The sequence below is a fragment of the Diorhabda carinulata genome, chromosome X, assembly GCF_026250575.1.
Source record: "Diorhabda carinulata isolate Delta chromosome X, icDioCari1.1, whole genome shotgun sequence".
NCBI classification, from domain to species: Eukaryota; Metazoa; Arthropoda; class Insecta; order Coleoptera; family Chrysomelidae; genus Diorhabda; species Diorhabda carinulata.
In genome coordinates, this window is record NC_079472.1 from 18,180,096 (window position 1) to 18,195,460 (window position 15,365).

A 15,365-nucleotide genomic window follows, 5' to 3' on the forward strand; every position below is an offset into this window, starting at 1 on the left:
TCGAATTATAATTTGCTGTTTACAGCTGGACACTTTTTCAACTAATTCCGCATACAAGACGGTTCTCCTCACCTCTACACTCCATACATTTGACTGTTCCACACCGTAGATACACACACTACTAGATTCAATTCAATGTTTGGATAAAGATAAATTATAAAGTTTACATTTTTATCGATTTATTGTTTAGATATTCATTAGTAGGTGGCGCTTTAATCAGGAGAAGTCATTTTATAGATTAACATTGACATTGACATTTAAATTTCGTAAAAATTGCAATCGACTTTCTAGCCATTGCTAATAAAACTTTAAGAAAATGGCAGATGTATTAACAGAGACAGTTTCGCCCGAAGATTTAAAAGTAAGTATCATTCTTTTAATAAAAATGTAAATCTAGAATTTAATATAGTTAAATATCGTATTTTGTAAACAAGTTTTATCAGTTCTGACTCATTAGTCTCATTACATTTATGAAGAAATTAATCATAATTTGTTTTGTATAATATAATTCGTGTGAAAATATTTCAAATACAGTAACTTTTTAAAATTATTTTGTATAAGTAGTAATTAATACAATAATTACGATTCTGTACTTTGTACCTTTTCAAATACCACATTTTTTTAGAAATTCGAAAAAATTTATCACGAGCAGTTATATAAAAATGATGTTACCCCAAGAGCCCAATTTGAATACGCCTGGTGTTTAGTTAGAAGTAAATACTCGGCAGATATTCAAAAAGGAATTATGTTATTAGAAGAGTTATACAAGACAAACGAAGAAGGCCATAGAGACTATTTGTACTATCTTGCAATTGGCAGTGCAAGGCTGAAGGATTATTCTAAAGCCTTAAACTATGTTAGATCTTTTTTGTCAATTGAACCAGGTGAATAATTACAATATATTATATTGCATGTATTACAAAGTTACAGAAAATAATAATGGACATTATATGTATAATATATTTATGGTAGGTAATCAACAAGTATTAACTTTAGAAGAAATCATAAGGAAAAAAATGGGGAAGGAGGGTCTCGTGGGTATGGCATTCACTGGAGGAATAGTTCTTGCTGTGGGAGCTCTAGTAGGAGTCGGTATGGCAATTGCCAGTAGAGGCAAATCATAGTTGTTCCTGGATTTGTTTAATTATTATTTTTTTAGTGACTGATGAATACCAAATATCAATATAAATTTTTTGTATGTCTTCAATAGTGTAATTTGTTTAATTTTTGCATTTAATTCAAATTATGAGCACTAAATTTCTTTTTGTTTGGACATTAAACTACATCTAGGTATTTAAATTGTACTATTATTAATTTTTGTGATTCTTTCGTTCACTTTTGTTTTTAAATGTATTTATTCTATTGTTTCGATTTATGTTAGTTGTTTTTAAATTAATATATATGGAGTTAAATATTATTTTTTTATGAAATACCCAATCCAGTTGCAGATTTACCAATTTACTGCTTTTATAGACCCCTAAAATTTGTAACCTTAGTTTACAATTATTTAAATTACATTTTCTATAACGAAAATATAAATGTCACAATTTGAGAACTAAGATTTTATGTGAGGTTGTTGATTATTTTGAGCAAAAAAACTTTCAAACATCAACTACTTTTAAGTATTAAAACTATTATATAATATTAATACATATTTTTTTCATAATACTCACAGTTTAACAGCAATAAAATAAATATTTTTCTTAATTAGCTTCAAGAAAAGTGGGTTTAAAGTAACATATGAAGTTGAGAAAGACGACTTACAACTCTAGATTAGGACCAGGCAAAGAGTTGCACTTTAAAGAGACTGAGTTCAAAGACTTTGTTACTATTGATAATGATTTAGTCATCTGTGGTGAACCAACTGACATTGTCACATCTGTGTTGCTGGTTACTAATGCAGAAGAACGTGAAATTGATAAGCATAACTTCACAATAAAATATGCTTATAATGCTTCAAATATAATAAAATATGTGTTTCTTAAAAAGGGAAGTTCGAGTGATGGTGTAGTCAAATAACCAAGAACCAGTTATCCAAGAATTTCTGCAAATATTTTTTTACAAAATAAACTGAATTTTTTGGAAAAATGTTGATAGAGGATATTATATATATATATATATATATATATATATATATATATATATATATATATATATATATATATATATATATATATATAATACGCTACTTTTTTGTATTACCAAGAGTTGAAGATTAAGCGGATAAAAAGATGTTTAAATATGCTTTTTTCTACATATTTCAGGATTTTGCACCAGGACCAAAAAATGAAAAAAATTATTTAACTATTGCAAAGTTCACCTGATTAACAAACAATAAACAAAAAATTGTTTTATTGTTGTTACTTGTTTATAACTATAAAATTCATAAAGTTTATGTTTGGTGGTGACATGCATCTTTTCTTTTTGATATCAACGCCCCAAAATGTTTTGAAATTTCTTCCCACTATTGCAAGACACTCAATAAGAAACCTATTAATAAAAAATTGTGAGGTAGTTTTTCTTGTAAGGTTCTTTTTGATATGAAAGCCCCAAATTTTTTTTATATTGTAATATTTAGAATTTTGTAACATCCAAAATGGGTATTTATGTAGATGTTTGTTTCTATTTTATTAAGTGAAGCATCTTGATTTTCGTTCAGATATCCAAGAAATGATGATGATAAAATCGTATTTTATACCAAAATAAGTTAACTCTAATTTACCTCAGGTTTGTCGTGTATATAATCTTTGGGTTTGTCCCATTGAAGATTTTGGAGCACTTTTATCTCGCAAAGTGTATAGGTTTGTTCTTCGTAGCTGCACTGGCAGAACTAGTTCAGGAAGTGTACACTAAAGCTCTCTGCACTATATCGTTCTTTGTATCAGATCGAACTAATTCTATACACTCATGAACTGGCCTGCACTGGCACGTTCAGTACAGCTCCAGTGCAGATACCAAGAATAAACCTTATGATGGAGAGGTATGACAAAAATGAGGAACGTAGAAGTTGCGAAGCACTGGCTCCTCCATTTATTTCAAGTTATTAACTTTATTAGTTACCAAGCAGTTAATAATGGCAAATAAGAAAAGTTCAATTATTGATAATGTTTACAAAAACATGCCAAAACTATTGGGACATAAGTTGAAGTAGTGTTGCTACCGGATATTTGGGATGTATTAAATGAAACTATATTTTTAAATAAATAATATAAATTTATTTTTCAACATGAATATGTTTTCTACTCTTATGATATATTTTTATAATACAAAAAACACATACATTCTGATATCACAGCCTTTTTCTTTAGCACACACAAGTATTTTTCATATATAACCTCCAAAGAGAAAGTTAAATCATTCGTTAAAATGTAAAATGTAATGAAAGTAATAATAAATATTGAAACAAAAAAAATCGATAATGAATTGGAGAAACGGTAAAAGTATGACGATATTGATGTGTTAGCTTGATTAAAATATATGCTAATAGACGTCTTCACTGTTTTCCTTGAAGATTCAACCCAATAAAACACGAAACTTTGACCAAAACAGTATTTAAGTTATTGTTTTCGTGAATACAAAATATAATGAGAAAAAAATCGTAGTTAAATCTTCAAAATAATAAACAGTATATTCAAAAAGTAACTAACTGTTATTATAAACTTCCATAATCGATTTTTTTTTCAAATTATTGATATCAGAATTATTAATTAATTATTTTTTGAACATACTGTGGAAAGAAAATATGTAGCACCAGAAAGTAGGTGCTATAACAACAAAACTATTTCCTAGATTACATCAATTCAATACAAATTAAGAAAAATTCCACTTTAGTGGATTCTGAATTAAAAAAATAATACAAAGAGATCAAAATATTGCAAAAATATTGATTATACTTAAACTAGTTTTTATTTGAAAAAAAATTCTAACAATACCAATTTTGTTAACCAACTAAATGTTGTAGTCAACAAATAAAATTCCATAAATTATTAAATACAATCAAAAATGTATGTTTTTTGAGGTTATGTACAGTAGAATGCCGAAAATTTAGACGTCATAAAACTTTCTAATATACGAGGGCGGATCAATAAATGTGATACTGAACGTTCTAGGCGTTTAATTTGAGTATTTACACTTTAAATAATTCAGTATTTAGGTGTTTACCAATTGAATATTGAAGAGAATAAGAAGAGAGAGAGTTTTCAATTTCAATTTTGCATGTTCACTTTAATATGGAAAAGCTTTCCACAACATGCGATCACAAACCTAATCGTGTACTATGAATAAGATTTTTTGGCGTTGTTTTACCACAAAACGTAATAGTGGACGAAACGTTGATTAATTACAATATACTAGACACCAAACATAAGTCAAAATAATCGTTTTCTTGGGGCAAATATAATTAAAGGAGTCCAAATTGGGTTTTTTTACCCAATAAAGTCCATTTTTTGGATACTATGCTAACTGTTAAAGTGAATTCAATGAGGATTTGGAACAAAAAAGTTTTTTCGCACGAAGACAATCCAAGAGTGCAGTTTAGATGAAATCGCTTATAAATTTGTTCTTTATTCGCTCTTTACTCTATATTTAGTAGCGAGTGATATTTTTTTTCTAAAACCTGAAAAAATCGCTCGGTACATAGAGATTAGACCTCAACGATGAACTCAACTCTAATGAAGTTAGCAAGATATTGAGTGCAGAAAGATGATCCCAGAAATACCTGTCCTAACCTAGAGATGGCGATAGGTGTTTGAAAAATACCACTGTGTTAGAAAGTACACAATGTATACAACATATGTTTCAAGTTTGAAGACGCCACGTTGTTTAGTATTTGTTTGGCAGCCATTAATAGTGAATTTGTAAACATGGAGAAAGTTGGTGACCGTTTTGTGATACTCTGGGTGAGACTGATCAAAAACAGCGTTTTGAAAATGTTTCCATCGAGTGTTTGGTGAATCGAATTTTTGCTCCAGTTGATAACCTTGGATGAAACGTAGGTCCATCACTTCACAACGGAAACAAAGGAACAGTCAAAACAATGGATTGAAAAGGGAGAACCGGCTCCAAAGAAGACAAAGACCATTCCATCCGCAGGCAAAGTCATGGCGGATGGAAAAAGGAAAAAAATTAAGAAAAAACGGCCTCATTTGGCTAAGAAGAAAGTCCAGATAATGCTCCAGCTCACACATTCGTTATTACAATGGCCAAAATTAATGAATTAAAATTTGAATCGCTGCCTCATGCACCTTATTAGCTAGATTTGGCCCGTCGGTTTTTTTTCTGTTACAGACTTGAAAAAATGGCTCGGTGGTCAAAGAAAAGGTGATGTTGGCAGTTAATGGCTATTTTGAGGAGCTGGACGATTCTAATTATAAAAGGATATCGAACTTATTGAACATCGCTGGGAAACGTGTATGGTGTTAAATGGAAATTATGTATAAAAATAAATTCTTGTTGTTTTCTTTGTTGGACCAGGTACTTTTGGAACCATCCTCGTAAATCTCTTAAAACGGTACGAAAGCCATTCAGATTTATTCGGTAACAAGATAATGACAAAAAATGATGAAAATATCATTGAATATGGCAGGGTAGTAGACAAAATTAACTGTGAGTTAAAAAAAATTTGAAGAAACGATCGATTACATGAGTAAAACTTTCCCTCGGAGATGACTTTGATTAAGGTTTCCAGATTATGACAGTAAAAGTTACAAATATGTCGTTGAAATCGGTTTTAATGATAATATGCCAATGGACAATTCAAAATCTGCTATAAAACTGATTTTTTTTTTATCTGAGCTAAAAATTAATAATCATCTATCGAGATTTTGGGCTTGCTACTGTTACATGCTACCCTTGTATACCTTAAAGGTATTTTTATGTACATACATGTCCGTTAAATTAAACAGAAAATGAGGGATATTTCAAATAAATGGTTAATACTAATTTCTGCCCACTGTCGCCAAAGTTCCAGTGCCACTTGTTAAGTGTCAGTCAAAATCCTCATTTTCTGGAATCGAAAATTTTTCACAACATTTTGTGCTGTATGACACCCTAAAAAGTGTCAAAAATAACGAAAAAAAAAACACATTCCTTTCATGTGCATATCACAAAGTTCCAATAAGTCATTCACGCGTATATACAATAATATCCACGGCTCCTTATAAAACTAAGAAGTCTACAAAAAAAGTCTTGATGGCTCCAAAGAAAAAAAGTTAACGAGATTCTAATTCTTCTTTTCCTGTTAGTCAAAGCGAAGCAGTAGCGGTAAAATTCTGTCTCCTTCTAAGTACTCTAGATTTGTATAAATCCGATTTGTGACATACAACCACTGTGCCTCCTTGACTTGGACTGGGTACTTTATTGTTGTTACCGGTACCTATCAGAGTACCGATCATTTTGGAAACCGAAAATTTTCTTGTTTTATGAGACGTCTGCCCCGAACGGCATTCGTTTAAGATCGTGTCGAATGCGGTGTAGATACTAGAGGAGTTTTCTGCTACCGATACTTCGAAAAATTGACAATTATTTTGGATTGCCAAGGTACGGCCTTCCATTTCCTCGACCTGCAACAACAGAAAACCATATTTAAAAAAAGAAACAATCGGATATTGGGTTATCAAGTGCAATAGTGTGTCGATATTTATATACACTCGTGAGCAACTCAGGAATTCGCAAGTCACTCGCAAAAGAACTGAACACGAATTGTATTAACTCCTTAAAGCCTATATGAACTATGTTGAACCTACGCAAAGGACAAGGTTAATAGAAATCAAAATTACGTTCATAATATTGTTAAATATCTGAAAGGTAGTTATTGTACATTTGGGAATTTATATTAACATAAATTTGAAGCACAATCCGTATGATTAAAGAAATTGTTTAGTATGAGTCTAAGGTTCGAGTAAAGAAAAATAATTGGATCCATGAAAAAGCGTTATTAGGATTAGAGGAGGAAGCACTAAAAATTGATAGGTTACTTACAAATAAATTGTTATTTTAACTAATTGAAATTTGTATTTTCTTTACTGTTAATTATAACCTTTTTTCTATACTAAGAAAATAGTTCAATACCAACATAAACCACTCATTATAAAGATAAGACCAGTGGCTTTGAGATGCAAAAATTGGAAAAGGACGGCGACCGTGCGACAAATGTATACACTAAAGTGCACTATAGATTGAAAATCTTTCCACTTCGTATGACACGCTCTGTCATCTGTCACTTTAAGGTTATGTTTCATTGAAAAACCGAACGTAATTCTAATTATTGATAGTTTTATGTATTGTGGCAAAATACAATTTTCTAACTTTACGTTCTCTGGTAAGTAGAGGATTCTCACTCCTCTTCTGCTTCATGAAAAAATTATATAAAGGTGATATAGTAATGCTGATTCATGTTTTAACAGATTGTTAATGTCTCTATTATCCAGATTTTGTACTGGAGACTTTAGACCGCGAGTGTGCGACTTATATCGATTTCTTTGCTCACGAATTTATATATCAATAATTAAACCATAATACCTCGTTCTAAAAATGAATTCAACTCGATATTATATCCGAAGCTAATTTTCCACTTTGATTGACATTCATCAAAACAAAAATCAGTAGAATAAAGTTTGTTGATCTGTAATTTTTAAAAAAAAATCTCTTTGATATATCTACTACGCGATAATTTCAAATATTGCCAATGTTAAACCTTCACTTACTCAGTTTAATGGCATTTGACATTGAAATTTTTAGTATGAATAATATATTTAGCAAAACATTCATTGAGATTTGATTCGTGTGTTTGGAAAATAATTTTAATGGTTTTGATATATAAATAAAAGTATTATCAATACCGATACTGCAGCTTTGAAACTATATTTTACATTCACTATTTATTATCATATAAAAACGTTTGATCATTGTTTCATCCGCATTATTGAAAAAACATTAACTATCTCAATATTAGCCTATTACAAGATTTTATATATATGCAACCAGTATTTCACATATTATCTCACAACACTTAAAAATAATTTAAAAGTATTAAGTTTTGACAAAAACTGCCAAAATATACAGTTTTAAGAACATGTACACTTCCGTTCAATGAAAACGCATCCTGTCATTGTCAGTGACAGATAATTCAATAATGCCACCTCTGTTAACTGAAATTTAACTGAAATTCAGAAAGCTGCCACTATTGCCAAATTGTAAGATGGCTGGTCTATCAGAAGACTAGCTACTCAAGAAGGTCTTGACCGCGAGTACCGTAACCTGAATGAAGAAACGATAGTTTTGTAAATACTTATCTGTTCCAAGCCTTGTATGCTATTTTACACAGAAGTGTACTTTTTATTTACCCATTTGAAACCACAAATACTTCATATAATCCCAGTAGTACATATAATGCAATGACAATTATGTAACAACGTGGAATATCCATTAAATGTAATACAATACATACAATTTATTGGAAGTTTTCTCTGTACGTATCAAGCACTCTCAAATTTCGTCAACTATAAAGGTGCCATTTCATGTTGACGCACGCCGCTGGCTTGGAACGTCAAATGACGCCACGTGGTACAATTTTGATTGGAGCGCCATCTTAAATTAATGGAGCGTCAAAACTAAACATTGTTCAGCTTTTTAAATCGGGTAATATAGCGCAAAACCTAAATTATCAGCTATTTACTAGTGTAATAGTGTAATGTAAAGTGTAATGAACTACAAGGTAAATATTTAACGCACACTATATGTTTATAGGTTAACATACTATTGACAGAAGTGGTATTTTTTAGTGTTTTGAAGCTTGACGCTGCATTAATTTAAGATGACGCTCCAGTCAAAATTGTACCACGTGACCTCATTTGACACTAAGCCAGGGTCACGCGTTAACATGAAATTGCACCTTTAGGGTAATTATCATATTGTAATGCAAGAAGCTTTTTATGTTTGAAGACTACATTTTTCGTATTGTTATAAAATTGCGAATACTACAATTAAAACTTATTTTTAAAATTTTTTTGTCTTTTATTTGATAAGTCATTTTTTAGTGAATTTATTCTCGATTATATTGCTCTAAACGAGAACATTTTATTTGTATTCCTACTTAATTACAATATGGCGGACGAAACGAAGGTAATAAATTGGCGGGAAACGATAAAATTAGTCTAGAGTATGTGCACAGCTGAAAATAGGTCTCTTCTGTTTAGAAATAAGATCATTTCGAAATGCTATTGGAACATTTCTTGTAGTCATATATCTCATTGCAGGTATTCAAAATAAACTGAGAAATCGGAATTTAAAAACAGGAATTCAAGTTACCTAAGAATACAGGGTGTTTAAATTCATCATATACTTGATCGACTCGGGATTTTTTTTAACACTATTATGTGATACCAATGCTTCTAGATGTTCTTGATTTTAGGTCTCTTCTATCTCAAAATATGATATTTTGATAAAGACTGAAGTTAAATCGAAACGTCAATTTTTTATCAATCTTTCAAAAATTATTGAAAAAAAAACTAATTTTAAAATAGAAGAAGAAGAATCAAAGAAATTTATTATGATACCTTGACGTTACGTCTGAATAATATTTTATTATTTATAGTGATTTTATTGAAAATATTTTATTTTAAATTAACTAAGATGTACAAATATACGAATAAAATGTGAAAGTATATCACGTAATTAATTTTGGGATAAAAGAGTTTGTTGCGTTATAGTTTCCAAAAAGCAATGGGCTTAATCATCTTAGCGGAAAATAAACAAATTATTGAATGAAATATGTGATATTTTAACCCAATTTCCATGCCCGCTTTTCACGATTGTTTGGAAAATATTAAACATCGTTCATGGTTATGCAAATGACATAAATTCCATTTAAACACTCTTAATCTTAATCTTGGTGTACTTTTACTTTAACGCTTTACAAATTAGGCCGTCAATTGACCAAAATAAAAAAGAAGAATATTTTTATACTCTATGGTTGTATGATTAAGTTCTGTGTTTGACAGATCATCGATTTTTTACGTTAATTTCTTTAAAAGTCACACAGTCTCATTATCGTTAAGGTTGGTAATACTGTATAGACAACAATGACAAAGTAAATTGATGAAGTAGGAAATATTGAGATTACTGACCTGTCGTAAATGCTCGAGATCCGCTTTATTTCCAAGAAGTATCGTCGGCATTTGGCTCCTCAAGTGTAATACTTTTTGTAGCATATCGCTGGCTTGGGTAAAAGAATTTCTGCAAGTGATGTCGTATACGACAACACTAGCGTCAGCCCAATAGATGGCTTCCTCAGGAAAAGCTTGGATGTCACAGCTGCAAACATCAACAATCTCTACTTCCAAAGCTGAATTATTCAAAGTTAACGTTTGTCGATATAGGAGATCTGAAACAAAGAAAAAAGGTTGTAAGAATTTCAACCGAGATACCTATTCGTTTTGTATAATATTAAATGTCAAAATAACCTCATTGTTTAAAATTTCCCGCATATTTATACTATTTTTAAAGTCTAGCAACGTTGTTCGATTGTACTTGCTATAAGCGTAGCAATTTATTGTAAATACTTGTAATTCAAAAACAGGAATTAAAGTGTATTTTTTATTTGTTTTAAAGGTTTTTTAATGTGTTTTCATTCATAATATATCCATTTGTTATTTATATAGATATCGTTGACAAATCTATATTGCAAATAATGAGAAAAATTTCCATATTTTGATTGGGAGATTCGTGAATCCATCAATGTATATTTGTTGTTTACAAATACAAAAGCAATTACGGAAACTGGATATTTAAATTATTACTATTTCTGGGATTGGTATTTTCCATATTTACACCTAGGAGCCGTTGACCTGTATACCTCTAAATTATCTCTTCTATTTTGACTCTTAACATACTCAAGCGACAAGCAACGGTTCCTCAGATAGTCAAACCTACAGTGATATTTTTAAACTAATAATCAAATAATCTCAGCAATTATAAAGCACAAACACAGACTGTCAAAACGATTTTTTTATGAATCCGCTTGAGGAAATCGTCTGAACTTGTGAATTAAAAGAAAAATACATTCATACCAATATTTTTCTCTGTTAAAATGTCAACAGGATGTTTTTGTCATGAAAATGTTTGAAAATAGAAAAAGAAGAAGCGCAATTGATGAATTTAACTAATTGCGTCATAAAGAAAATAAATTCATAGAGGTTTCATTTCTTAAATAGTTACGTGAATATCAAATATTAGACAATGGGGGTAATTTAACAAACTAGATAATGCGATTTTACCAATCTAATATACTTCAATTTGCAAATCTACTATGAGCAGTAATAATTAATAACAGATATCGATCCTCAGTCCTAAAACCGTTTTATTCTATGGTTCTTAATATGTCAAATGTCATATTTCAACATATGAAATAAATATATGAACAAAACGTTTTTTCTATTGAAAATGTAGATATTTATAAATTATGAAATTAATAATTTCATTCTCGTCTTTCTAATATTATTTGTATAAAGTATCTATCTAAGAAAGTAGGGCATTGCTGTCAGCTGGGTTTGCAAATGGATAAACACGTGGCTGATGTTGTCGAGACCTATATTTCATTATTATATCTTTTTTTGTGTAGGATTTCTTTCTGATATAATGAAATTTTGTTTCTCGAGCTATATATACATATATATAGTTGAAGAATATTCTAGCATTCGCGTACAATTTTAAAACCGTACACAATATATTAAATTTAATAATGTGAAAGTTGTATTTCGTTTAAATTTGGCAAGTAACTCAAATAAGAATGTGTTACTATAAAAATAACCCTGAAAATGACGTTCTCAGACGTCGGTCGTCGTGTACATTCATTAATTTTTTTGGCTGCGAAAGTTGTAATAATATCGAGAATAGTGAATAACGTTTATGGACCGCGGTATTTTCGAATAAATACCATAAAATACCAGGTGTGTTCAATTTTTTTCGTTGGTTAGTTAATTCCATATCATATTTATAGTATTTTGATTATTTATATAAAATTAATAGTTCAATAAAGTTATAACCGAGAAACCAGTTTAGTACTTTCGAATTCTATACAATTATTGTCATATTTATAACACATGGAGTCAAACGAATCATCGACTTGCACGCATACTAATCCATAGTCCTTCTATTCTTGGAATTGATTTTTATAAAAAATAATCAATTACTTCTTTATTTTAGATAGTTTTATTTTCTTGATTACCCCAATTTTTATGTGTCACTTAAAAGCTAGAATATATCATTTGTTTGCTTAAAATTTTCGACTTTGGGTCTAAAAAAAGAAATTTCATAATATTCTGTATATAATATCTTTAGAAACGGCTGAACCAGTACGGCTCTGCAGTTTGTTTACAAATTTCTGATCGAATCTTTCATAAAAGTATGTAGAAGTCGACGAAAAACTCTCTATCGACTCGCCTATTTGCTTATGTCGGCTATCACTTGGAAAACTTGACTAAAATAGTCAGTTTTACGTTTTTTTATTTATAATTCTGATAGTATTTGAACCATTTTTAACTTAAACACGCAGGTTGTCTGAAAAGTTTCCGACCTCAACCAATGTCAGTACTTCATCATATGGTTGAAATATATATTTGCGCATGCGTTGAGAGATTCCTACAATATTGACAATAGTATGAGTGAAGATTTCTAATAATAATGTGGTCAGTATAAGATGTTGTTAAATTAGGTAATTACGTAATAAATTAGGACAGAAGGTCCCTTAAGTAGGGACTGAATAAATAATTTTTATTATGGATCTCACAACTTTATACGGTAGAAAAACTGAATTGCGAGACTTGGTTTTTAGCTTGACGGTTATGTTGGAAAATTCTCAGATAGCCCTCGTACAATATAACGAAGTAAAAACATTTTTAACTCTAAATTTAAAGCCGTATTAGATTGTTGACGCTTATAAACAAAAAAAATGTATTTTCTCTCTTTATTACTGTATTTTTAGATTTTCCAGACCAAAAGACATGTATTTATTTACGCTAAACGATTTTTCTTCATTAAATTTTTTAAGGAGAGACAAGTTGGATAAGATGATTGTGAAATTAGTCAGAATTGGCGTGAGATTCAATATTCTCGGCCAAATATCTATATTTATTTACGTTGATACGATATACCTTATATTTTTTCAACAACGGATTATTTACAATAATATTATACTTTTATTATTTTAATTTTTGTTATATAAAGAGAAATAAGTCGATCTAAGACATATCAGGGAAACTGACAGAATTGCCGCGATATATAAGTATAAAGATTTGATTGGTAAGAAATTAATCTTACTAATTGTGTCGTCATAGCGGTTATCGAACAAAAATAATTGGTATTAGTTAAAAATGTTATAATTCAATGCATATCCAGTAACAGCGGAAATTGGGGAAACGTCCATATTGTTTCTGTCACTCAAATAAAGCGCGCGAAATTTAACAACATTTTTTACAGTTTCTTTTTGATTTTTGCTCATTTTACACTCAAAAACTAAATATATTTCACTGTAACAACTATAATAACCGATGCCGTTATAAATGAGTCATTATTTATATACATACACAACAGATCTTTGAATATACATAAGTGTATGTGTAACAATACTCGACGCTTATTGGCTGTTTTGAAAAAAATCAAATGAACAACTATTCATATTTAATAAAATGTTAACGTTCAATTTAGCGACTTTTATGCATTGTTTTAGTTCACAATTAATTGAGTTGAGATTTTTAAGCATAAATACATGTGGAATGGGAGTCAATAAATTTTAATTTCAATATAACTAGTTTGGTAGACGCGGGAGTCTTCTTAAATAAACATTTCTTGTGAACTTGTCATTATTTATAATACTAAAGGATTCAAATAGTTTATTAACATCACAAAATATCGTCTGGGGACAATCGAAAAGAGCTACGAACTTGTAAATGTTGGTCAAACACAAGACAACAACAATGGACTTACCGTTCGTATTTTGATTTCACGGACACGTTCCTGTAACCCTTTTTATTGACATTGACATTCAATTTGTATGTGTGGTCGTTTTGAAATACACTGTCAAAAGTTCTATTCCTTTTTACTTTGAATTCAAACCAAGATAAAGCTCCTTCATATTTATCCTTATCTTTCTTCTCATCCTATTCTCTACGTTTTTCACTACTCCTCATATTTCTTCACATATTTATCAATCTGATTCAATCAAGAAGTGAGACCAAAGACATCAAAATGCGAAACATTTTTTTTATCATGGGCACAAAGATTTTCATAACAGCTATTAAATTATTTAAATGATATTAGAGATGAAGGACATGAATAAATGATCAAAATATTTCATTGAAGAAAATTGTAAAACATCCAAAAACAAAAGAGGTAATATTTACATAGGACAGACGTCTCAATATTTACAAAATAGATTAAAAGCTCATCACAACTATGAAAAAACTTAGAAATTATTGAAACAGAGTCAATTACAAGAAAATTTTCAGAAATGGTTCATATACGAAGAAACTAGAAAATTGTCAATGATAAAAAGTCATAAAATTCGTAAATTTATATCATAAATTTCAATGCAACTATGAATAGTTTAATTGAAGGTTGGTACTTAATTTTGAGATATGACAACTAAGGATAAAAAAATCAGTGTGGTTAAAAATAGACTTTCATTATGATATTCATGTTTTTAGGTGATCTATTCATTAATATAATTATGAAAACTGTCGGTGACAAATTATATTTTAATATAACGGCAATAGGATTAAGCGACAATATTTTTTATCTATTTTAGAACTAATTTTTAATCAAAATAGACGTAAAATAAAGATAATTTTCAACAAAAACATATAAAAAAGGTGTACGTAATAAATGATTCCCCATATAACATTATACAATGTAATAAATTTAAAGTTAGTCGCTTAACTGTTTTGATAATGATCGTTTTCGATTCTAATAAGTAGGATATTGAGTTTATGCAATTTAAACTGGTACATCAGAAGCAAATTGGTTCAAATGTTTACGTAGAAACCGACAAATGTATTAATGTACGTTTCCTTTAATATAGATTTTTACTTTTTTAATTCCACCACAAAGGTTTTAACGAAGTTATGTACGGGTATTTTTGGATCGTCTTCGTTCCGACATCAAACTGCATTCCTCAACGTAGATCCAAATCTCGTCCTTTTATACAATAGTTATATAAATAGTAACCGCTACTAATGAACGCGCCGTTCTTATTTGTGTTGTATACACAATTTTTGAAGTATTTGAAAAACAAAAATTTAAGTGATCTCGTTATTTTTACTCAGCTGAGGCTAACCGGCTTCCGTATTTTCGTAGCTCTAAATTCTTATGTT

General features: G+C 29.7%; 2 protein-coding genes across 2 annotated transcripts in view; one reads left to right on the plus strand and one right to left on the minus strand.

Moving 5' to 3' along the window:
* The first annotated feature begins 208 nt into the window (after positions 1-208).
* On the plus strand, positions 209-1,412 carry LOC130900716 (mitochondrial fission 1 protein). Its single transcript, XM_057811517.1, has 3 exons — positions 209-361; positions 626-884; positions 973-1,412. The coding sequence occupies exons 1-3, from the start codon at positions 317-319 to the stop codon at positions 1,122-1,124; spliced, it is 456 nt and encodes a 151-aa protein (XP_057667500.1). The 5' UTR covers positions 209-316; the 3' UTR covers positions 1,125-1,412.
* Positions 1,413-3,192: 1,780 nt separating this feature from the next.
* The window catches only part of LOC130900714 (ras-related and estrogen-regulated growth inhibitor-like protein), a 46,024-nt gene continuing 33,851 nt past the window's right edge, over positions 3,193-15,365 (minus strand). Inside the window, exons 4-5 of the mRNA XM_057811514.1 lie at positions 10,125-10,381; positions 3,193-6,560 (exon numbers count right to left, since the gene is read on the minus strand). Of these exons, the coding sequence (XP_057667497.1) occupies positions 6,243-6,560; positions 10,125-10,381 (575 nt within the window). The 3' untranslated portion in view covers positions 3,193-6,242. The remainder of the gene's footprint in view (positions 6,561-10,124; positions 10,382-15,365) is intronic.

Excerpts from the sequence above, each read along its gene's own strand:
- LOC130900716 (XM_057811517.1), top strand. The coding sequence starts at position 317 with ATGGCAGATGTATTAACAGAGACAGTTTCGCCCGAAGATTTAAAA. Across the intron at positions 362-625 it reads TTTCGCCCGAAGATTTAAAA|AAATTCGAAAAAATTTATCA; the intron begins GTAAGTATCATT and ends ACATTTTTTTAG. Across the intron at positions 885-972 it reads TTTTTTGTCAATTGAACCAG|GTAATCAACAAGTATTAACT; the intron begins GTGAATAATTAC and ends TATTTATGGTAG.